Source organism: Drosophila bipectinata, chromosome XR (genome assembly GCF_030179905.1).
Source record: "Drosophila bipectinata strain 14024-0381.07 chromosome XR, DbipHiC1v2, whole genome shotgun sequence".
Lineage (NCBI taxonomy): Eukaryota > Metazoa > Arthropoda > Insecta > Diptera > Drosophilidae > Drosophila > Drosophila bipectinata.
Genome location: NC_091735.1, coordinates 7,261,218 through 7,286,470, shown reverse-complemented (window position 1 = coordinate 7,286,470; position 25,253 = coordinate 7,261,218). Strand labels below are relative to the sequence as shown.

Sequence of the window (25,253 nt, the reverse complement as noted above, 5' to 3'; positions counted from 1 at the left end):
GTTTACTCTTTTTATTAATGACTTGCCCCCTGCTTTAACGAACTCTCTGCCCAATGCAGTCTTCAACCTGATTTTGAAAACTTTCAAAAATTGTGTTTATCAAATGATTTAATACCTAATGGCAGAAGCAGCTCCAACTCTGTACGGTGTGTCTCGAGATCGTAAAATAGAAAAAGTAATACTATTTTCTTTAACAACCGCCATTTTGGAAAGTTGAAGTCTTTTCCACGTGATTTCGACGCTTAAAGTCGATAGTTCTTTTCCAAAAAAACAAGAAAAGATTGAAAACCGATTACTACAAGCGCATGTTGGTCTTGGACTTCTACGCCGACTAGTGCGGTCCCTGCAAGGCCATCGACAGCACCGTCAAGACCCTGGCGCGGAAGTACTCCACCAAGGCGGTGGTTCTCAAGGACGTCAAGGTCAATGTGGACAAGTTCGAGGAGCTCTCGGAGAAGTACCGCGTCCAGAGCATGCCCACGTTCGTCACCCTCAAAAATAATCGCAAAGTGGGCCGATTCTCGAGCTCCGACGAGGAAAAGCTGACCCACATGATGGCCAAGTTGGTCAAGTAGGATCCTTCCCGATTCTCCACCCAGGCAGCATGTGTAACGATTCTTATTTATTTTTCATTCTTAACTATATTTTAGCTTAAAAAAAAATGCAAGCTTATTTTTTTTATCGTTCTTTCCCTCTGCAGGCTACGTATACTCTCTATGGGATTGCCTTAGAGAAATTAACTCAGGTTAATGATCTTGGCGTCCTATTCCTATGGCGATTTATAAGGCTAAAGGAGTCCTTGGTTTCATTAAAAGGTGGTCAAAAGTCATGGTCATTTCATGGTTCATGTGTCTGGAGTCCCCAATATGGAGTACATCAGGACGCCTAGAGTCCGTATATAAGAATTTCTTAACTTTCTCACTGTCTTATTTGGAATGCAAATCTTCACCTTTCAACTTATAATAGTAGAATCTTACTAATAAACTTACCAAGCTTAACAAATCGTAGGATAATGCTCAGTGTAGTTTTTCTAAATAACCTAATTAATGGGGATGTAGATAGCCAGCATTTACTAACACGCTTAAATTATAACATTCTCAATAGAAGGACTAGAAACATGAATCCTCTATTCCTAAGCCATTTGAGTTCGACATATGCACATCACGACCCTTTTAGGGTCTGAGGTTCGAACTACAATGGTCTCTACTCTATAAAATCACTTTCCTGTCCTTCAAATTTAAAATATAGCAGTTTAAATTTCTTTACTAACTCCTCTTAGCTTAATATATTACAAGTAGCTTAACATATACTAATAAATCGTTACTCGAGCGCCCCTCGGTCGTCTGGTCCTCTAAGCTTTATGATGAACACAGGAATGCTAGCTAAAGCTCTTATTGACGCACAACCCATTTCCAAAATTCTAAAAGACCGCGAAAAAAAAATAATAAAAAAGAACAATGGAGACCAGACCTACGGGAAATGGCATCGGAAACTGAGAAATTGAATCCGGCACACTTGGCGTGTACGACTTTTTCACATATCCAGCAATGGATGCTAAGCTGGGATGAGGAGATTGAATTCAGTTAAACCTAATTTGTAATGGGAGTGGCACATGTATAGCATATTTCAATTATAGGTTTAATTAAATTAAACCTTTTCCTGTGTTCGGTCATGAGTCGAGCAATAATTTAGATTTTTTTAAGAAATGAAAAGACATATGTACACTGGATTTGATCGAGTATTCTTTACTTATGTCAAATATCCAAAAAAAAATTATAAATATCGCGAAATCATGAATTGAGTTATATTTTTGAGCGAATAATTATTTATGATTTTTATTTTTTCCCTTAGGGAATAATTACACAGCAAAAATGTTTTCTAGAGCTGGGGTGTAGTATTGCATATGATTTTTCCTTTACGTTGGAGACGGAACCAAACATTCCTGACAATCAAAACTTTATACTATATTAAACTGTAAACTATATTGATAACTGGTTTACTTCAGTAAGCTGATGATAGCATTAAAGGATAGGGGTATCTTAGCTATTGGCACTATCCGCAATAACCGTCTAAAAAATGTCAATAAAAAGGCAGTGGATCTTTTGACATAAAGGTCGAAGCAACCTATAGCTTGATCTCGTTTCGCTGGTACGATAATAATTGTGTTCAACAAATTTTGCCTATAGGCAACATTTCAGTAAGGACATACCAAAGGACTTAGAGTATCAAAAGTCGAAATGAACGTTACTTGGGGCTCCTATTAATCATTTATGGCGTTAAATATTTTCTGTGTTCCCAGTTTAATTTGGGCATGAAAGTGTTTAAAGTCTTATTGTGGTAGCTTTTGCACCCAATTAACTTTACATTCCCGTTACCCTACCCTTTTGGTAATGCCTAGCCCAGCTTTAACGGTTTCGCTGTTACTTATCTACGTACACAATGTTAAGCTTTGTCTGCAATACAAATCGTCCTATGGCCAAAACGACTAGAAAACATGGCTCCAACACATTGGATAGAACGGCCGCTTCTTTTCGCACTAAATTAATAACTCAAGAGTGGAACAATATTATTTAGTTCTGCTTCTTTTAAGGGGTTATATACAGTTGTACCGCGCAATAAAATGGAATTTTATCGATTTTTTTTTGACACCATAGAAAATATTCTGGGTACTTAATTAAATTTTTTCATAAAAAAATATTACATAAAACAAATGTTATAGCCGAATTCCCGGATCATCTTTTTTCGATGGTGTCTTGCGGTGGACAGGATTTTAATTAAGGGAAACGCCGTTCATCTTGACAGCCGCGACGAAGACCAGCCGGATTTTTCCAGGTTTGTTCGGGTTTTCCACCCCGAAGTGCGGCAGGTACCAAAAATTGCCTTCCTGAAACCTCTAGACTTCCTGGGGCTCCAGTCGTCGTGCGTACCCCTTCTTGACGTAATCTTCCATTGTGCCTTATAGGCCCGCGCGAAGTACACATCGCGCCTGATTTTTCTCTCGATGTTAACGAGTCTCTTGAGCGCCATATTGTAGCTCTCTTGCAGTCTCACCTCGTTGTCTCTCCGTAGCGGCCCGGTCGCATACCAAACCACTGCACGTTCAGTTGGCGACTCTCGCCCTTCAGGTTCAGGCTGCGGATGAGTTCGTCGTCGATGAGCGTGACAGACGATCCTTCATCCAGCAGTGCATAGGTGTCGACCTGCGTATTCTTTCCGTACAGCGTCACGGGTAGAATCCGGAATAGTAGGTGGCATCCAATCGAATCGACGCAGCTCAGGTTTCGATGCGGCAATTCCTGGCGGTCACACTTCGATCGCCTTTCATCCTGCTCACGCCCCGCGTCTATAACTGCGGCTGTCGAAGGACGGCTCCTCTCGTTGGAATCCACTGGTCGTGGCATTCCTCTCCGCTTGCTGCTGTCTCTTTACAGCCGTCGGTCCTGACTGCTTCTATGATCCCTCCTGCGGCCTCCATCTGCGACTGGCGGCCGTCTGGGATGTCCAGGTGACATCCTGGACAGTAGGTGGATCCGTGAACATTGCATCCGCGGCTCCAGACACGAAAAGCATAGCCTCAGCTTTCTCGCGGACTCGATCCGCGTCGTTGTAGAAACGCCTAGAAACGCGAACACTATTCGCGTGCAGGATCCTTCGCTTCGATTGCTCCTTGGCTCCAGCATCCGTGACAGTGCACACCAGTCTTGCGAATTCATGAAGCCATTCGCTCAGGTGCACCACTGTCGGATACAGCTGTATCGTGACCGCGTGCTTCGCCCAGTCCAACCTCTTGCTCAGCGGCAACTTGGCGATCAGCTCCTTCATTAGGGTTGGGTTCCCTAGGTGCTGGTTGCCAATCGTGGTTGACTGCAGGAACGCTGCCAGGTTGCTCACCTTCGTCGCGAACGGCACGATCCTTGCGACGTTGGCCTCCTGAATTGGCTGCACATCGCACACGCTATCGTAGCCAACTACGGATGAGTAGCTCCGCACGTCTATACTGGAATTGAAGCTGCTCCATAACAGCTTCTACGTTGTTAGGATGGATGAGCAGCGACTTCACTGTCTCGCAGGCCTCGCCCTTCAGGGCTTTCACTGGCCTCTGGTTATTTTTCAATTGGGTGCACTGGTAGGCTGGCGTTGTCTCCGTGAAAGCGCACACGAATATTGGCCATTCCTCTGGCTGACCCTCGAAATCGGGAAGATCAGGCAATCTACGTTCATGCAGGTATGCTCGCCGTCGCTACTCCATATGACTGGGGCGATGGTGCAGATACCTCCAAAGTGTGAGTCGGCTCCCGTGGCTGCGCCGTGGCGGTCACACGGCGGAGAATAGCCTACTGTTGTTGTTGGTGTGTGTGTCCGTGTGACAGGTTGCCCGTTTGCACAATGGCCGCCAGAGCGTCGGCGCCAAATTTCCACTCCATTGTGGCGGCAAATTTTCACTAATTTGTGCCGGCAACTGCAGCGATAACGTCACTCCAAGTCCCGTTTGCAGATTGTCACTCATCTGCCTGGGCAAGTTTTCACTCAAGCTCTGTTGCGCTGCTCCCTGAAATACTAAAAATATGCTCTTACTTAGAATATATAAGAAACCTGCTGTAGTATATATTTTTCAAGATATCTACTAGCTCCGTCAAATTTTACCGTGCATACCGCTGAATGTTACAGGAATTATACACGCCGCTGCCGCTTACCTCTGCTTACGTTTGAAAATTCATCTGCGACGTCTGATCAGACCATTGCCGATCTATTCGCAAAATTTATTCAAACAACTTATTCTCCGCCTAAGTCGACAGATCACCCTTACGCATACAAAATTCACTCAGCAAATCTTATTTTCTGTCCGTTTTTCTCCGAGAATAGCTTATTATCTTATCTCCTAAAGGTCAAACCTATTTATTCGCCAGACCCCGACGGAGTACCAGGCTGTGTGCTAAGATACTGTGCCATGCGCAAACCTCTTCATAGACTTGGAAGCCTCGACTTTTCCCCTTAAGTGGAAGGAATCTTTCATAAATTCTTACATAAAAAAGGGAAAAAGTCGAATGCTGCTAACTACAGAGGTATCTCTAAATCGGCAATTCCAAAGTTATTTCACAAATTAATTACTCCTCGTTTGCAACACCTTTGCTCTTCGATCATCTCTCCATATCAGAATGGCTTCATTAAACGTCGCTCCACCACCACTCATTTACTGGAGTTGATATCCTTTGTCATGGCATTTGAAAGGGATTTCAAAGGGATTTTATCTACACAGACTTTAGTAAAGACTTTAGTCACTCTTGTTCAGTAAACTGAACATGCTGGGATTCCTTATAGACCTCCTTACGTGGATATCCAGCTACTGAGATGGAAGAACACAAAGAGTGTTATTTAAAAATATACATTTCCTCTTGGTACGTGCTACATCTGGGGCCCTCGGGAGTCATCTTTGCACGCTACTGTTTACTCTTTTTATTAATGACTTGCCCCCTGCTTTAACGAACTCTCTGCCCAATGCAGTCTTCAACCTGATTTTGAAAACTTTCAAAAATTGTGTTTATCAAATGATTTAATACCTAATGGCAGAAGCAGCTCCAACTCTGTAAGGTGTGTCTCGAGATCGTAAAATAGAAAAAGTAATACTATTTTCTTTAACAACCGCCATTTTGGAAAGTTGAAGTCTTTTCCACGTGATTTCGACGCTTAAAGTCGATAGTTCTTTTCCAAAAAAACAAGAAAAGATTGAAAACCGATTACTACAAGCGCATGTTGGTCTTGGACTTCTACGCCGACTAGTGCGGTCCCTGCAAGGCCATCGACAGCACCGTCAAGACCCTGGCGCGGAAGTACTCCACCAAGGCGGTGGTTCTCAAGGACGTCAAGGTCAATGTGGACAAGTTCGAGGAGCTCTCGGAGAAGTACCGCGTCCAGAGCATGCCCACGTTCGTCACCCTCAAAAATAATCGCAAAGTGGGCCGATTCTCGAGCTCCGACGAGGAAAAGCTGACCCACATGATGGCCAAGTTGGTCAAGTAGGATCCTTCCCGATTCTCCACCCAGGCAGCATGTGTAACGATTCTTATTTATTTTTCATTCTTAACTATATTTTAGCTTAAAAAAAAATGCAAGCTTATTTTTTTTATCGTTCTTTCCCTCTGCAGGCTACGTATACTCTCTATGGGATTGCCTTAGAGAAATTAACTCAGGTTAATGATCTTGGCGTCCTATTCCCATATTTCCCCAATGATTTATAAGGCTAAAGGAGTCCTTGGTTTCATTAAAAGGTGGTCAAAAGTCATGGTCATTTCATGGTTCATGTGTCTGGAGTCCCCAATATGGAGTACATCAGGACGCCTAGAGTCCGTATATAAGAATTTCTTAACTTTCTCACTGTCTTATTTGGAATGCAAATCTTCACCTTCCAACTTATAATAGTAGAATCTTACTAATAAACTTACCAAGCTTAATAAATCGTAGGATAATGCTCAGTGTAGTTTTTCTAAATAACCTAATTAATGGGGATGTAGATAGCCAGCATTTACTAACACGCTTAAATTATAACATTCTCAATAGAAGGACTAGAAACATGAATCCTCTATTCCTTAGCCATTTGAGTTCGACATATGCACATCACGACCCTTTTAGGGTCTGAGGTTCGAACTACAATGGTCTCTACTCTATAAAATCACTTTCCTGTCCTTCAAATTTAAAATATAGCAGTTTAAATTTCTTTACTAACTCCTCTTAGCTTAATATATTACAAGTAGCTTAACATATACTAATAAATCGTTACTCGAGCGCCCCTCGGTCGTCTGGTCCTCTAAGCTTTATGATGAACACAGGAATGCTAGCTAAAGCTCTTATTGACGCACAACCCATTTCCAAAATTCTAAAAGACCGCAAAAAAAAAATAATAAAAACGAACAATGGAGACCAGACCTACGGGAAATGGCATCGGAAACTGAGAAATTGAATCCGGCACACTTGGCGTGTACGACTTTTTCACATATCCAGCAATGGATGCTAAGCTGGGATGAGGAGATTGAATTCAGTTAAACCTAATTTGTAATGGGAGTGGCACATGTATAGCATATTTAAATTATAGGTTTAATTAAATTAAACCTTTTCCTGTGTTCGGTCATGAGTCGAGCAATAATTTAGATTTTTTTAAGAAATGAAAAGACATATGTACACTGGATTTGATCGAGTATTCTTTACTTATGTCAAATATCCAAAAAAAATTATAAATATCGCGAAATCATGAATTGAGTTATATTTTTGAGCGAATAATTATTTATGATTTTTATTTTTTCCCTTAGGGAATAATTACACAGCAAAAATGTTTTCTAGAGCTGGGGTGTAGTATTACATATGATTTTTCCTTTACTTTGGAGACGGAACCAAACATTCCTGACAATCAAAACTTTAAACTATATTAAACTGTAAACTATATTGATAACTGGTTTACTTCAGTAAGCTGATGATAGCATTAAAGGATAGGGGTATCTTAGCTATTGGCACTATCCGCAATAACCGTCTAAAAAATGTCAATAAAAAGGCAGTGGATCTTTTGACATAAAGGTCGAAGCAACCTATAGCTTGATCTCGTTTCGCTGGTACGATAATAATTGTGTTCAACAAAAAAAAGTGAATTTTGCCTATAGGCAACATTTCAGTAAGGACATACCAACGGACTTAGAGTATCAAAAGTCGAAATGAACGTTACTTGGGGCTCCTATTAATCATTTATGGCGTTAAATATTTTCTGTGTTCCCAGTTTAATTTGGGCATGAAAGTGTTTAAAGTCTTATTGTGGTAGCTTTTGCACCCAATTAACTTTACATTCCCGTTACCCTACCCTTTTGGTAATGCCTAGCCCAGCTTTAACGGTTTCGCTGTTACTTATCTACGTAGACAATGTTAAGCTTTGTCTGCAATACAAATCGTCCTATGGCCAAAACGACTAGAAAACATGGCTCCAACACATTGGATAGAACGGCCACTTCTTTTCGCACTAAATTAATAACTCAAGAGTGGAACAATATTATTTAGTTCTGCTTCTTTTAAGGGGTTATATACAGTTGTACCGCGCAATAAAATGGAATTTTATCGATTTTTTTTTGACACCATAGAAAATATTCTGGGTACTTAATTAAATTTTTTCATAAAAAAATATTACATAAAACAAATGTTATAGCCGAATTCCCGGATCATCTTTTTTCGATGGTGTCTTGCGGTGGACAGGATTTTAATTAAGGGAAACGCCGTTCATCTTGACAGCCGCGACGAAGACCAGCCGGATTTTTCCAGGTTTGTTCGGGTTTTCCACCCCGAAGTGCGGCAGGTACCAAAAATTGCCTTCCTGAAACCTCTAGATTTCCTGGGGCTCCAGTCGTCGTGCGTACCCCTTCTTGACGTAATCTTCCATTGTGCCTTATAGGCCCGCGCGAAGTACACATCGCGCCTGATTTTTCTCTCGATGTTAACGAGTCTCTTGAGCGCCATATTGTAGCTCTCTTGCAGTCTCACCTCGTTGTCTCTCCGTAGCGGCCCGGTCGCATACCAAACCACTGCACGTTCAGTTGGCGACTCTCGCCCTTCAGGTTCAGGCTGCGGATGAGTTCGTCGTCGATGAGCCTGACAGACGATCCTTCATCCAGCAGTGCATAGGTGTCGACCTGCGTATTCTTTCCGTACAGCGTCACGGGTAGAATCCGGAATAGTAGGTGGCATCCAATCGAATCGACGCAGCTCAGGTTTCGATGCGGCAATTCCTGGCGGTCACACTTCGATCGCCTTTCATCCTGCTCACGCCCCGCGTCTATAACTGCGGCTGTCGAAGGACGGCTCCTCTCGTTGGAATCCACTGGTCGTGGCATTCCTCTCCGCTTGCTGCTGTCTCTGTACAGCCGTCGGTCCTGACTGCTTCTATGATCCCTCCTGCGGCCTCCATCTGCGACTGGCGGCCGTCTGGGATGTCCAGGTGACATCCTGGACAGTAGGTGGATCCGTGAACATTGCATCCGCGGCTCCAGACATGAAAAGCATAGCCTCAGCTTTCTCGCGGACTCGATCCGCGTCGTTGTAGAAACGCCTAGAAACGCGAACACTATTCGCGTGCAGGATCCTTCGCTTCGATTGCTCCTTGGCTCCAGCATCCGTGACAGTGCACACCAGTCTTGCGAATTCATGAAGCCATTCGCTCAGGTGCACCACTGTCGGATACAGCTGTATCGTGACCGCGTGCTTCGCCCAGTCCAACCTCTTGCTCAGCGGCAACTTGGCGATCAGCTCCTTCATTAGGGTTGGGTTCCCTAGGTGCTGGTTGCCAATCGTGGTTGACTGCAGGAACGCTGCCAGGTTGCTCACCTTCGTCGCGAACGGCACGATCCTTGCGACGTTGGCCTCCTGAATTGGCTGCACATCGCACACGCTATCGTAGCCAACTACGGATGAGTAGCTCCGCACGTCTATACTGGAATTGAAGCTGCTCCATAACAGCTTCTACGTTGTTAGGATGGATGAGCAGCGACTTCACTGTCTCGCAGGCCTCGCCCTTCAGGGCTTTCACTGGCCTCTGGTTATTTTTCAATTGGGTGCACTGGTAGGCTGGCGTTGTCTCCGTGAAAGCGCACACGAATATTGGCCATTCCTCTGGCTGACCCTCGAAATCGGGAAGATCAGGCAATCTACGTTCATGCAGGTATGCTCGCCGTCGCTACTCCATATGACTGGGGCGATGGTGCAGATACCTCCAAAGTGTGAGTCGGCTCCCGTGGCGGATGAACATAACCTAGTCCAGGCTGCGCCGTGGCGGTCACACGGCGGAGAATAGCCTACTGTTGTTGTTGGTGTGTGTGTCCGTGTGACAGGTTGCCCGTTTGCACAATGGCCGCCAGAGCGTCGGCGCCAAATTTCCACTCCATTGTGGCGGCAAATTTTCACTAATTTGTGCCGGCAACTGCAGCGATGACGTCACTCCAAGTCCCGTTTGCAGATTGTCACTCATCTGCCTGGGCAAGTTTTCACTCAAGCTCTGTTGCGCTGCTCCCTGAAATACTAAAAATATGCTCTTACTTAGAATATGTAAGAAACCTGCTGTAGTATATATTTTTCAAGATATCTACTAGCTCCGTCAAATTTTACCGTGCATACCGCTGAATGTTACAGGAATTATACACGCCGCTGTCGCTTACCTCTGCTTACGTTTGAAAATTCATCTGCGACGTCTGATCAGACCATTGCCGATCTATTCGCAAAATTTATTCAAACAACTTATTCTCCGCCTAAGTCGACAGATCACCCTTACGCATACAAAATTCACTCAGCAAATCTTATTTTCTGTCCGTTTTTCTCCGAGAATAGCTTATTATCTTATCTCCTAAAGGTCAAACCTATTTATTCGCCAGACCCCGACGGAGTACCAGGCTGTGTGCTAAGATACTGTGCCATGCGCAAACCTCTTCATAGACTTGGAAGCCTCGACTTTTCCCCTTAAGTGGAAGGAATCTTTCATAAATTCTTACATAAAAAAGGGAAAAAGTCGAATGCTGCTAACTACAGAGGTATCTCTAAATTATCGGCAATTCCAAAGTTATTTCACAAATTAATTACTCCTCGTTTGCAACACCTTTGCTCTTCGATCATCTCTCCATATCAGAATGGCTTCATTAAACGTCGCTCCACCACCACTCATTTACTGGAGTTGATATCCTTTGTCATGGCATTCGAAAGGGATTTCAAAGGGATTTTATCTACACAGACTTTAGTAAAGACTTTAGTCACTCTTGTTCAGTAACCTGAACATGCTGGGATTCCTTATAGACCTCCTTACGTGGATATCCAGCTACTGAGATGGAAGAACACAAAGAGTGTTATTTAAAAATATACATTTCCTCTTGGTACGTGCTACATCTGGGGCCCTCGGGAGTCATCTTTGCACGCTACTGTTTACTCTTTTTATTAATGACTTGCCCCCTGCTTTAACGAACTCTCTGCCCAATGCAGTCTTCAACCTGATTTTGAAAACTTTCAAAAATTGTGTTTATCAAATGATTTAATACCTAATGGCAGAAGCAGCTCCAACTCTGTACGGTGTGTCTCGAGATCGTAAAATAGAAAAAGTAATACTATTTTCTTTAACAACCGCCATTTTGGAAAGTTGAAGTCTTTTCCACGTGATTTCGACGCTTAAAGTCGATAGTTCTTTTCCAAAAAAACAAGAAAAGATTGAAAACCGATTACTACAAGCGCATGTTGGTCTTGGACTTCTACGCCGACTAGTGCGGTCCCTGCAAGGCCATCGACAGCACCGTCAAGACCCTGGCGCGGAAGTACTCCACCAAGGCGGTGGTTCTCAAGGACGTCAAGGTCAATGTGGACAAGTTCGAGGAGCTCTCGGAGAAGTACCGCGTCCAGAGCATGCCCACGTTCGTCACCCTCAAAAATAATCGCAAAGTGGGCCGATTCTCGAGCTCCGACGAGGAAAAGCTGACCCACATGATGGCCAAGTTGGTCAAGTAGGATCCTTCCCGATTCTCCACCCAGGCAGCATGTGTAACGATTCTTATTTATTTTTCATTCTTAACTATATTTTAGCTTAAAAAAAAATGCAAGCTTATTTTTTTTATCGTTCTTTCCCTCTGCAGGCTACGTATACTCTCTATGGGATTGCCTTAGAGAAATTAACTCAGGTTAATGATCTTGGCGTCCTATTCCCATATTTCCCCAATGATTTATAAGGCTAAAGGAGTCCTTGGTTTCATTAAAAGGTGGTCAAAAGTCATGGTCATTTCATGGTTCATGTGTCTGGAGTCCCCAATATGGAGTACATCAGGACGCCTAGAGTCCGTATATAAGAATTTCTTAACTTTCTCACTGTCTTATTTGGAATGCAAATCTTCACCTTCCAACTTATAATAGTAGAATCTTACTAATAAACTTACCAAGCTTAATAAATCGTAGGATAATGCTCAGTGTAGTTTTTCTAAATAACCTAATTAATGGGGATGTAGATAGCCAGCATTTACTAACACGCTTAAATTATAACATTCTCAATAGAAGGACTAGAAACATGAATCCTCTATTCCTTAGCCATTTGAGTTCGACATATGCACATCACGACCCTTTTAGGGTCTGAGGTTCGAACTACAATGGTCTCTACTCTATAAAATCACTTTCCTGTCCTTCAAATTTAAAATATAGCAGTTTTAATTTCTTTACTAACTCCTCTTAGCTTAATATATTACAAGTAGCTTAACATATACTAATAAATCGTTACTCGAGCGCCCCTCGGTCGTCTGGTCCTCTAAGCTTTATGATGAACACAGGAATGCTAGCTAAAGCTCTTATTGACGCACAACCCATTTCCAAAATTCTAAAAGACCGCAAAAAAAAAATAATAAAAACGAACAATGGAGACCAGACCTACGGGAAATGGCATCGGAAACAGAGAAATTGAATCCGGCACACTTGGCGTGTACGACTTTTTCACATATCCAGCAATGGATGCTAAGCTGGGATGAGGAGATTGAATTCAGTTAAACCTAATTTGTAATGGGAGTGGCACATGTATAGCATATTTAAATTATAGGTTTAATTAAATTAAACCTTTTCCTGTGTTCGGTCATGAGTCGAGCAATAATTTAGATTTTTTTAAGAAATGAAAAGACATATGTACACTGGATTTGATCGAGTATTCTTTACTTATGTCAAATATCCAAAAAAAATTATAAATATCGCGAAATCATGAATTGAGTTATATTTTTGAGCGAATAATTATTTATGATTTTTATTTTTTCCCTTAGGGAATAATTACACAGCAAAAATGTTTTCTAGAGCTGGGGTGTAGTATTACATATGATTTTTCCTTTACTTTGGAGACGGAACCAAACATTCCTGACAATCAAAACTTTAAACTATATTAAACTGTAAACTATATTGATAACTGGTTTACTTCAGTAAGCTGATGATAGCATTAAAGGATAGGGGTATCTTAGCTATTGGCACTATCCGCAATAACCGTCTAAAAAATGTCAATAAAAAGGCAGTGGATCTTTTGACATAAAGGTCGAAGCAACCTATAGCTTGATCTCGTTTCGCTGGTACGATAATAATTGTGTTCAACAAAAAAAAGTGAATTTTGCCTATAGGCAACATTTCAGTAAGGACATACCAACGGACTTAGAGTATCAAAAGTCGAAATGAACGTTACTTGGGGCTCCTATTAATCATTTATGGCGTTAAATATTTTCTGTGTTCCCAGTTTAATTTGGGCATGAAAGTGTTTAAAGTCTTATTGTGGTAGCTTTTGCACCCAATTAACTTTACATTCCCGTTACCCTACCCTTTTGGTAATGCCTAGCCCAGCTTTAACGGTTTCGCTGTTACTTATCTACGTACACAATGTTAAGCTTTGTCTGCAATACAAATCGTCCTATGGCCAAAACGACTAGAAAACATGGCTCCAACACATTGGATAGAACGGCCACTTCTTTTCGCACTAAATTAATAACTCAAGAGTGGAACAATATTATTTAGTTCTGCTTCTTTTAAGGGGTTATATACAGTTATACCGCGCAATAAAATGGAATTTTATCGATTTTTTTTTGACACCATAGAAAATATTCTGGGTACTTAATTAAATTTTTTCATAAAAAAATATTACATAAAACAAATGTTATAGCCGATGTCCCGGATCATCTTTTTTCGATGGTGTCTTGCGGTGGACATGATTTCTCGAAAACGGTTCATCCGAAATCCAAAATTCAAAAAAGTTTAGTTAGTATATTGTATTGTCTAGTCCGTGAACGAGGGATTTTTAAAAATTTTGATTTAAAAAAAAAGACGACGGTTTTAACAAAAAATGTACTGTTGTAAATGTAAATGTTGTACCTTGTAAAATGTTTCAAGGTATAAGATTTTTAATTTTTAAAAGGAGTTTTAAAAAAAATTGAAAATCCCTCGTTCACGGACTAGCTAATATCATAATAAATAAGTGGTAATAATAAATAAGATAAATAAATTTGGTGTTGATCGGATAAGTAGTTTTTTAGTAATCGTGTCCACCGCAAAGGTAATTTCGAAAAAACAAGATTCTGAGATAATCGCGTTAAAGTTTTAAGTTTGTTCAAGTTTTATGTGCAGGTAGTGCGCTATAAATAGCTACATCTTCGGTTCTAATGCTCCGATCGTCATGAATTTTTGTGACAGTATTCCCAACAGTATATACTTATTTTTCATCTATGCGTTTTTTTTATCTATCACAACTGTATATAACCCCTTAATTGGGTTATTAAGGGGACCCCCCCCATTCTCGGTTTTAAAAAATCGATTTTTTTTTTTTAATTTAATTCGAACTTGTAACTATTCAAGAATGTTCCCTGAAAATTTCAAGTAAAAATTTCAAAAACTCTTAAAGATATAGCCGATTTATGGTGGAAGCCTCAGGCGACGGCGAGAGCCATCTCAAAACTTTAAACGCGTTTTTCTCGAAACAGTGTTTTTACGACTGGCGCATGAGGTTACTCAAAAACTATTAATCCAATCGGTTCCAAATTTTAACACGTTATTCTATACATATATAGCTCTCGTATGAACTAGGATAAATCTAATCGGTGAAGATCTTCCTTACTTTTCAACTCGATTTGTGGATGAAAAAAATGGAAATTTCCAAAAAAAAATTTCAAAGGTCCACCATTTTGTTAATTTTTGAGCGAAGTTAATAATCCTAGTTCATACGAGAGCCAAACATGTACTTTTTCTAATCCCGTTTGAATTTTTGGATTCAGATGTTCCAGTGAGCGGAAATCACATGCGCCGCCGAAAAGAAGGGCTTTTCTTTGATCACAAAAAACAACAACAAAAACAAAACAAAAAAAAATTCTGTGAAATGATTTTCTTCCTTTTTGTGTCTTAATATATGTAAGCACAGTTACAACCCTAAAAAATAATTTATGTTCATTTGCCAGCCCATTGAAAATCGTCAAAATTTAAAATCGAGAATGGGGGGGGTCCCCTTAAAAGGAAACATATTTTAAAATATGTACTAAACAAAAACAATTATTAAAAAACAATTTTTTTAAACAAACATTTGGTAAGCTTAAAAAATGTTTAAGCCATTTATAAAAAACTGAGCTTGAAAAAAAAAATTGTCATGAAAAATAATTTAAAAGATGTATTTTGATATGTGAATGTGTATTTTATAATTTTCCTTCCTTAGGCGGCTACGAAGTTGTCGAACTGATGCCCTCGTGCAATAGGGCTCTATAAACCACCGCTTTATAGATTCGGAGATATCCCAGTCACTTCATTACACACTTTTGACAAATTATACAACCACTGCAAGTACATATATAATTATATAACCACTGCAAGTGCTCACACAAATACTTTCACATGTTTGACTCTTATTTTGTTTCAAATAAGTATAATTCTTCACACAACCATAGTCGTTTTCACAGTTGTGTGAAGGCAGAGAAATTTCCAAACACATGTGAATGAGTTTTGGGCAACGCTGATATATGTAAGTACATGTGTACATGAATGCATAAAATTAACAAATCAAACAGTGAGTTTTAAAAATCAGAACATATATATCCCATGCCAGTTTATAAAAATATCAATAGGATAGCTTTGTTTTATTGTTAAATTATCTTGTACATCAAGTAAACCTCTGCACATTTATATTCCAAGGATATATTATATCTAGTGATACAATTTTATTTGGAGCGTTTTTGCTTTTGAGTGTGCTCTGAAATGAAAACAAGAAAATTCATATATTTTGAGGTTTAAAAAATAAAAATGTAAGTAAAAAGTTGCTCAAACTCAGTACAAACTTTTAAGCATCACTTTTTTCAGTCGAAAGATGGTTAAGTTAGTTCATCACATAATTTTTCGCTATCTGATATCGAAAGTTAATTATACACACCTTTAATAAAAAACATGGAATATTTTCAACGAAGCAGAACTGTTTTGCAAAATGTACACAATTTTAACGTTTTGCTTATTCGAAGAGAGCGAAACCCATGTCGTCGTCCTCAGATTCCGATTCCTCCTTCTTTTCCTCTTTCTTTGATTCCTTTTTGTCGGAAGAACCTGCAGGAGCTGGAGCACCAGGAGCCGGTGTGGCAACTCCACCACTACCAACGGGCATGGTAGAAAGCTTTTCACGACCTTCCTTTACCAAATCTTCAATACTTTTTCCGCTTAGTTCTTTAATGACTTTCGTCAAACGATCTGAATCGACTTCAACACCAACAGAACTGAGGATTTTTTCGAGGTCAGCATTAGCAGGACTATCCTTTCCTCCAAGAACCGCCAACAAATATGCAGCCACGTAACGCATGCTATGGAAAAAAATTGTTTCTTTTAAGTATTTTAAAACAGCTAAGAATTTTTAAAGTTTATCCGACATACATACATATGTACGTATATAAAAGTGGTTTAAATATATAAAAAAAATAAATACATATATAAAATCTAGATTATATTAAACAAATATATACACATAAACCTTATGGTTTAGTGGTTTAACATCAAATACCGAACCATTTGTTTTACATGAAAATTGTATTTTACTTAAGCCATTAAAATGTTTCTTTTTAATCCATTAAAATCAAAAGGAAGTAAACTAAGAAACGCACTTTACATTATACAAACAAATGAAAAATGTTGAACTTAATTCATATTTCACTTACTTTAAGTCTTCAGTTTTCGACACGAAACGCGAAATACACAAAAGGAACAACTTTCTTGAACGAGCAGTTGAAAGAAAAGAACCTACACTTCGTCTGTCAATATATTGTCACTTCCTGTTGTCAAATTGACAGCTCAACAGCTGACTCAAATGCAACCCTATTCGATTTTAAAATAGGTGGCGCTTTTAGTTTCGATTAATTTTATATTTCGATTATTTTATGCCGTCTTATCACAGCGTGTGTACCTTCCCCATGTTTAGTCAAAAGAAAACTATTGGTAGGCAGTCAGTTTGCATACAAAGACTGAATTACATATTCCAGTCGTATCTACTCCCTGTTCTTTAATTTTTGTGAAGAAAATCAATGATTTCGATTTGAAGAATCGTTTCTAAACATGCAGTATTAATTTTTTTTTTGTGGTCTGTTCCTCAGTATACTTACATATGTGCGGTTGCTTTTGTCACCTAGAGTTTTATCTTTATATATTCCCGCTCGAGTAAACTCTTTGAGTTTCTTTATAAAACTCAGCACAAAAAGATAACGTTAATGTGTGGTTCACATTTAAAAATAAGTAGCTTATATATAAGCTCTGATTTGAAGCATTATATAAACTGACTGCATAAACTAACTAGTATATAATTGTCAATTATACAGAAAAAGCTTTTGGAAAAAAAATACATCAAAATCCAGTCTAGAATCCTCTATATACCAAAAGGGTAGGCGCCGACATTTCCGTTGCGCAGTGCCACAGGAGCTAATTGGACATTTCTAGCGACGCGAGGCTCTCAAATCAATTTCGGTTTTCAAAGAATACATATTTATCATCATGGATAACTTAATAAACATTGTTAACAAGTTGCAAGATGCATTTACGTCGCTTGGCGTCCATATGCAATTGGATTTGCCACAGATTGCCGTTGTTGGAGGTCAATCGGCGGGGAAAAGTTCAGTTCTGGAAAACTTTGTTGGAAAGTGAGTAAACGCCATAATTCTCTTATAACGGAAAAAATATGGCAAAATATTTTTTTTTTTAAAACGATTGTTGTAAGGTGTATAATTTAATTTGATTCCACTTATTGTGTATGTGTATGTATGCCAAGTATCAAATCTATTTAAACGATAAAATTACGTACAATTTTATTTATAATATCCGTATGAACATTTTTTAGTTAGTGAACATATTTCTTTGCAGTAAACAATAAAAAATTATTAAAGTAAAGCCTTACAACTTTTTTAATGGAAAGCCATTTACTAGTGGCCTTACTCTCATTTGTATGTACCAGCCTGCGCGTTCTCTCATTCTCTCTCACATTACCTCCCTCTGTTTTTTAAAATAATTAACATATTCTTACGCCCAATAAAAATCAATATATTTTTTTATTTAAATTTTTTCTTAATATTAAATTTAAATTCTTTAATTCTCGAAAATAATAATTAGAGCAAAAATGCTGAAATCTGCTTTGACATCTATACATGTCATATCTATACATGCCTGCATTTTTAAATACGCAACAGTTACAGCCAAGTTTATTTTAAATATCGTATAAAGATAAAATAAAAATACAAGTCAAGGTATTTGGCATAAAAGCAGGTTGCTTAAATAATGTGCGTACCCAGGCAAAAGCGAAATTGGTTACATAATCATCATTTCTTCTATAAAACATCGTTCAAATTCGCATGCGCCGGTATTTCCTTATTTACGTTCTAGTTGCACTAATAAAATATATTTTAATAATAGAGGGTATTATAATTTTGGTGAAAACTGGGCAACGCTGTAAAGGAGACATCTCCGACCCTATAAAGTATATTCATATTCTTAATTTTAGTCAGGGACTGCAAATAAGACTTGGGTTCAAAAAAATTGAACAACAAAAAGGCTTTTGCGGGGAGTGGGAAAAAGGCACATACGCCATTTTTTAACAGTTAATCCGAAAACTCAATAAACTTTTATTTCGATTTCTATTGTTAAAATTGAAATATAACTCTTATTTTCAATTTTTATAATAATAATTAAGAGTAAGAATTATTTTTCAATTTTTTATGAAAAAAATAAAAATAAAAATTGTGATTGAAGGAAAATGGAAGACGAATAACTTCTGAACCGAGTGGACTATTAAAAACGGTTAACATATTTATGATCTGTGGCGCAGTACCTTTCAAATCATGTAATGAATGTACTTAAAGGACATATTTCAGGATTCCTTAATAATTCAATAAATAACCGTGTTCATTACAAAAGGAAGACTCGATTATGTGAATTATGTGAAGAAAAATGTTTTAAACAATGGCATCTGCAATGACAACAGTAAACAGGTCCTAAAAATGTTTTTAAAAACTTTAACAGATCTTATAATTACTTGTTAATGAATTATCATTTTGTCAGGTTTGAGAGATCACTGTAGTAGGAGAGATAAAAAATATGAATACTTTATGAGGTTTGGCACGGTACCTTTTGCTGCTGCATGTTGTTTGCCAATCATCACCGCAACATCATATTTGTAGCAAAAAACAACAAATAAATTGAATCATTGAGGAATCCTGTAATATGTCCTTTAAGGGGGGACATCTGAGTAGAATTTTGAAAAAATCGAAATTTTTTTTTTCGCTTAAACAATTCTTTAGGTTCTCAAAAAAATGACATATCAAAAGATAGAGTCCGGCAAAAGTGCCTAAGTGTCGAAATTTTTAATTCTGCGGCGATGCCTCACAGGTATATCCCACAGTACTTAAAACTTTAAACGCGTTTTTCTCGAAACCACTTTTTTTGAGTTGGCCGAACACATAACTCTAACAACTCTTAACCTATCGATCTAAAATTTTGACAGTATACTCAGAATATCTATGTCTATCGACACACGTAGGATTTTTTTTTATTTTGCTTACTTTTTTTTTTATCAACAATTTTGTTGACGTTTTTTGTTAGTGAAAATTGAAAATTTTGTTCAATCACACACTATTTTGCAAAAAATCAATATATCGAAAAAATCCTACGTGTGTCGATAGCCGTTGAGATACAGAAACTAACCAATCTTGATTTTTTGTTCTAGATCAAAAATTAAGGACGTTAGGTGTTCGGCCATGGACCCCCTTTAAAAAAATAGGGCCTACGAATAAGGGCTGCAGGGCCATTTTGTTTTCGATTTATTAAAAAAAAATTGTATTGTGTACCTTAAATATAATATAATGAAAACTCATTTACAAATTTTCGATTAGCTGTTTTGATTTGGCCAAAAAAAAATCCAGAAAATCCGTTTTTTTTTTGCCTGTTACTCAGATGTCCCCCCTTAAGGACATTCGATACATCGAATGGGATTTTTTTTAAGATTATTTATTTTAATTAATTGGTTTTATTATGGTGTAATCATAAGGATCGGCCAACTATATCCGATGTTTGCGATATATATCCGGTTTTAACTGCAAGGGTATATCAACTTCGGCTCCGCCCGAAGTTAGCGTTCCTTTCTTGTTACGGATCAACCTGCACATACAGTTTCGATCACAAGTAGATACCCTTTCAAAAAGTAAATGTTATGGTACCAAAATGTAAACACGTAAATTAAATTTTTGGATAGAAAAAAAAAACAGCAGCCATTTACATAAACTCAGTTTAAAGGTCAACACCACAGTGAAATATTCGAAAAAAAAACAAGAAAGGGGAAGTGTACAGCAGCGGTTCAAATTATAGTAGTGCCCATTAGTGACTTAGGAAAATTATTTAAAATTTTGATGTAACCTTAATAATAGCTGTTTTTAATACCTTAACGTTTGGGATAACACAAGAAACTTTTCAAACAAAAATAAAAATAATGAATTTGACAAAAAATCAATCGGTCAAAATAATGGTAGTGAAAATTTGCAAAACATACTACAGCCTAAATATATTTTCTAAAAATGTTTAAGGGGTTACGCCACCCTGAAATTTTCAAAAAATTTCCATTTTTTTTTACTTAAATTAAAACACTATATTCTTACGCGTATTTTAAGACGTCCCCGAAGACAATATCTTGATAATTATGGAAGTTGTGTTTATTTGAAATCGGCACGGCAGAAGGGGCACCTAAGACACTTCTGTTCTTCTTTTGCGTTTTTCTCGAAACCACTTTTTTCAAGACGGTGGGCATGATAACTCAAAAACTGTTCAACAGATTGACTTGAAAATTGAAACTTCTTACATAGATTTTCCAGAGAGTGACGTAGGATTTTTTCGATCCAATGGATAGAAATTTTTTTTATGCAATTTTTAGTACGAAATTTTTTGCCCAAAAAATTGAGTCAATATTTGAAGTGCTCTCATTTGCGTAATTTTTTTTTTTCTTAAACGGCTACGTCACTCTGTTCCAAATTTATTACTTTTTAAAAAAAAAATTTTGTTTACTTGATTGAGATGAAAATTGACACGTGAATCATGCCCTCCATCAAGGAGCACTCCGGAAAAACCGATGATCGCCGATATTCATATCTCCGCCATTTTGCATAGAAAACAAGTTTTTTTTTAGAATTTATAAAGCTCATTAGTTGTATTGAATAGAAATAAAAGTGGAAAAATCCTATCTCAACTAGTTTAGTCACAAGAAATTCCTGAAAAACCGTCCCGTTTCCACGCGGTCAGGGTGGCGTAACCCCTTAAACGATTGATTATTATAAAGCAGTGGGGGGGGGGGGCGGGGGGGGGGGGAAATTCTCATTTTCCATAGGACTCGTGCATAGGGTCACAAATTCTGCCGCAGCGCTACCGTCACACTGACAGTGTGAGCCCTCTTAAATTTTTTTAGAAGCTCTCTCATTTGCTCCCATTTTTCCTAATTTGAAAGCCCAAACATAAAAAAATGTTTCCACTGAGAAAAATTTTCTCAAAAATTGGGCTGGCACAAGTTTTTTCATAAAAAAATAGATAGGGAAGCGTAGTTTTTCATTGGTTTAAGAACTTTTTCTTGCAAAGCTTTCTTTAAAATGAAGTACAGTATTATAGTTCCCATTCAAACTTTTGAACTAACAAAAAATGAAATAAAAAACTACTTGTTTTGCTCAGTGACTGCTCTGCTCTCATTGTTTTTGCTGCTACGCATACACTCAAATTTTAAACATATGTGCGTTTTGCCCCCCACTGGTTTATTCTGTGTGTGTACCTCAGAGTTCGGACAGAGAGCTAAGTATTTCCTACACCCCTGAAATAGGGCTCTGGCGACCACTGCACTATGGGGTTTTTGACCACTTTATGTGGCATTTAATCATTTTTTGAAAGTTCTCTGATTTAAAAAAATTAATGGGAATGTATTAAGAAAACATCAAACTATTATGCCTCATACTCAAAATATTAATTATTAGCACCATATGCTAGCATAACAGCTGCAAAGTCAGCTGTTGCATCCGAAAGCACGTGCGCTAAGTTTGCAATTTTCACATAGTGATTTGTGAAACTAGATTATTTGTTTAAAACTCCATTTAAAAAGAAAAATAGTAATGGACACTGATTTCACAGGTTTGTACTACATGTTAAATGTATTAACTGTTTAAATTGTGTGTGTCTATACTAACATTTTGTCATTTTATAGATGCACCTTAAGCTGAATTTTGGGAAACAAGTTTCAACTTTGGGAAGAGTTTTGAAATAGAAGGAATAGAAAGTTTTGCGTCCAAGTGTATGTTGTAGCGTTGTCAATGCTGAGCAAAGGCTGTTAGTCTTATTGTGCACTTTTCTCCACTATTGGAGCAATTTGAATTTTTCTAAGATAACCTCACTTTCTCCAAAGTCGATTTGGTCGCTGCTTGGAACAAGCTGTATAAATCAGACAGGCGTCACCATTCAAGAAATCACAACCGATTACATTCCTTTTCTGATGTGTTCAACAGAGCTATGGATGCATCAGATCCAATTATTTCGTCCTTAATTTATCGAGATGCATAAAAAAGTAAAGAGTCTTTTACTTCCAATTGAGGTAATTGAGATGCTTTCGTACGAATACGAAAATAATGTTTGTCTCGAAGATGACGAATTTAACGATTCCAGCTTTTTTTTTTAGATAATATTGATCTATAATAGAAAATGAAAAAAAAAGAATAATAAGATTAATACTACTGTATGAAGGAATTTTTCTTTTTCAACTTTTATATGCATTTGTATGGAAGAACACTGAAATCCGGTATTTTAAACTGACAGTTCCCAGGAAAAGCGTTGTCCGATTTGGTTCAAAATTGCTATATCGTATTAAAATAGCAACAAATATCAGCTCCTTAAATTTCATTAATTTATCTTTACTTTTACCAAATCGTTCCTATGGGAGCTATAGGATATATTTTCCTGATCCGAACGATTTTCATACTATATGTGCCTAAGATCAAATAATAACGATTGGTAAAGTTTCATGTCGATAGATCCAAAACTGACCGAGTTATTAATTAATGCCACAAAAACAGGTCAAAAACCCCATAGTGCACTGTTCTAATGCATACTGTATGTATATTCGATCCGAAAAACATATATTATAACATATACAATTCAATAAAAATATACAAAGCAGGCGTATATCAATTACAATACCCTTTAAAAACAAAAAAGGACTGCTATAGTCGAGTTTCCCGAATACGTGATAACCAGGTTCTCATATTTTTCACGTACCTTTCACGCAGTATATAAGTCGGGACGGTCAGGATCGGCCGACTATATCCTTCAGCTGTGATATGTATCAGATTGATAGGAAATGCCATAACACAATGGTAGTTTAGGTAGAAGGTAGAGTTTTTAAAGGTAGAAGCTTGAGACTTGAAGGGTCTCACTTAGAGATAAACTGAATTTTTTTTTTCAAATTTGATCAGATGATTTACTGACCGTTTGTTGGAGATTTTTAAAAACAAAAATCTTTTAGATATTTATCAATTTAATTTTTTTCTCCCATTTTTTGTGTTTATCATCCATTTTTTCCTCTGTTTTGTTGCATAGCTTTTGAAATTTTATAACGAGCTTCTTACTTAAATTCGATCGCACACGTTTTGCTAGCTGTACTACCTTCCAAGGTTTTCATCTACAGTTTAAACGAAATTCTGCACTTAATGCAGAAACATTAAAATCCCTATTATTCGTTAAGCTCAATAATAAATAGAATGTGTTATTATTGTTCCATTTTTTATATCTTTAAACACAACTAAATAGAATTTAAAACAAAAAAATTGTTTGTTTCAAATTCAGTTGGATTTCCAGCTGTCGTATTAAGAATTTTGAAATTCGTGAATTTGAAATCAGAGCACTTTACTTTCTAGGCGGCTATAAAATATCTAGATAATAAATATCTAATATTAAAAAGCGCGAAATGAGGAAATTTATGAGCGAAAAAAAATTAAAATGAAAAATTAAATGATTGTTTAAAATGATTATTTCACTCATAGAAAAATAATTATTTTGTGATTTTTAAAATAAATCTTGATTAGGGTCCCTGGGTACCAGTTATTTGAAAGCTCTGAGTTCAAATCATCAAAATTTATAAAGGTCGGCCGACTATATCCTTTATCTTCCATTGAACTGAACCATCGAAAATGAACCAATCAAAAATCAATAACTAGTTAGTATGGGAATTGGTACATAAATGTCTATATCTTCTCCAAAAACCGGCCGATTAGACTGAAATCCAGTTTTTGATATATAAATTAACTATAGAAAGAGTTCTTTATAAATTATTTTTCAAAAACTTGTATTGGCGCTACAGAAATACGCAATTTTTCGTGGCAAAACTTGACCTGCGCTTCTATCATAGGAGTCTCTATGCCAAGTCCTAAAGCTCTATCTCTTATAGTTTTTGAGTTCCACGCGTTCATGCAGAGAAACGGAAATGCCTATACCGACTCGGCTGTCGATGCTGATCAAGAATATATAATCTGTAAGGGGTCGGAATACATACTCTACCAATACCGGGGAAAAAAATCATGAAACGCGAATACATCGTATGGCCGTTTTGGTCCACATTATAGCACGCTCCAGTTTTGTAACGTTATGGTCCGATGCATGGTCCGAACCTTTTATTCTATCTACCACAAAAAACTTATGCACGATCAAGAACCACTTGATTATGATTCAGAAATGATACTTAAAGTGGTGAGCAAAATTGAGTATGTATATGTTCACGACTCATACTTTCGTCATCCATAAAATCATAATCGCACAACAAAATCCGACCAATTTTTTGTTTGCTATTAATTATTAAATTTTTAATAAATTCTAAGCAAAAACTATGATGATGCAGGTGAATTCGAGGAGACATAAGGTTGCCCATGTTTAATGGAGCTGTTTTGTACAGCCCGAGCCGTGTTTTCATGATTGACCAAAAATTTTCAATCCATTCCTTAACAATTTTCGAAGTGTGCTTCGGATCCCTATCTTGTTAAAAAAAAAAAAACCATTTCTTTTTCAGAATAAGCACATTTTTTAATGTAGATTGTCTGAAATGAGGAGGAACAAGCTCCTAACACTTAAGGATGCTTCTTTGGCTATCAACAAGAATGTTAGTGAATGGACCGCTAGAAAAGCGCTGCAAGACATCGGATATATTGCAAGTGTACAAAAAAAAAAAACAAACCTGCAGGTCG

The 25,253-nt window shown here is 37.7% G+C and overlaps 2 protein-coding genes, 1 long non-coding RNA gene, 1 other non-coding gene and 3 pseudogenes across 9 annotated transcripts in view; 5 read left to right on the top strand and 2 right to left on the bottom strand.

The window, feature by feature from the left end:
* Window positions 1-305: 305 nt before the first annotated feature.
* On the top strand, window positions 306-641 carry LOC108126299 (thioredoxin-1-like; annotated as a pseudogene).
* A 5,107-nt stretch (window positions 642-5,748) lies between these two features.
* Window positions 5,749-6,018, top strand: LOC122321429 (thioredoxin-1-like; annotated as a pseudogene).
* Window positions 6,019-11,235: 5,217 nt separating this feature from the next.
* LOC122321430 (thioredoxin-1-like) lies at window positions 11,236-11,505 on the top strand (annotated as a pseudogene).
* A 3,479-nt stretch (window positions 11,506-14,984) lies between these two features.
* On the top strand, window positions 14,985-16,178 carry LOC138927805 (uncharacterized). The gene is made up of 2 exons (XR_011444284.1): window positions 14,985-15,076; window positions 15,203-16,178. It is a non-coding gene; the product is annotated as an uncharacterized lncRNA (long non-coding RNA).
* RpLP2 (ribosomal protein LP2) lies at window positions 15,606-16,327 on the bottom strand. Its single transcript, XM_017242831.3, has 2 exons — window positions 15,911-16,327; window positions 15,606-15,733 (listed from the first exon to the last, which is right to left on the bottom strand). Exon 1 carries the CDS (start codon window positions 16,325-16,327, stop codon window positions 15,986-15,988), a length of 342 nt encoding a protein of 113 aa, XP_017098320.1. The 3' UTR covers window positions 15,606-15,733; window positions 15,911-15,985.
* LOC122321436 (small nucleolar RNA Me28S-Am982) lies at window positions 15,800-15,873 on the bottom strand. The gene has a single exon (XR_006246116.1). It is a non-coding gene; the product is annotated as a small nucleolar RNA Me28S-Am982 (small nucleolar RNA).
* Window positions 16,328-16,924: 597 nt separating the features above from the next.
* The window catches only part of shi (dynamin-1 shibire), a 188,205-nt gene continuing 179,876 nt past the window's right edge, over window positions 16,925-25,253 (top strand). For 3 of the 6 annotated variants that reach the window (XM_043211338.2, XM_043211336.2, XM_043211341.2), the window contains exon 1: window positions 16,943-17,651. In XM_043211338.2, the coding sequence (XP_043067273.1) occupies window positions 17,506-17,651 (146 nt within the window). In that variant the 5' untranslated portion in view covers window positions 16,943-17,505. Of the gene's footprint in view, window positions 17,652-25,253 lie in introns of all 6 variants that reach the window. The other 3 variants (XM_070283145.1, XM_070283146.1, XM_070283147.1) reach the window with 3 other exon arrangements.

Excerpts from the sequence above, each read along its gene's own strand:
- RpLP2 (XM_017242831.3), bottom strand. The coding sequence starts at position 16,327 with ATGCGTTACGTGGCTGCATATTTGTTGGCGGTTCTTGGAGGAAAGGAT.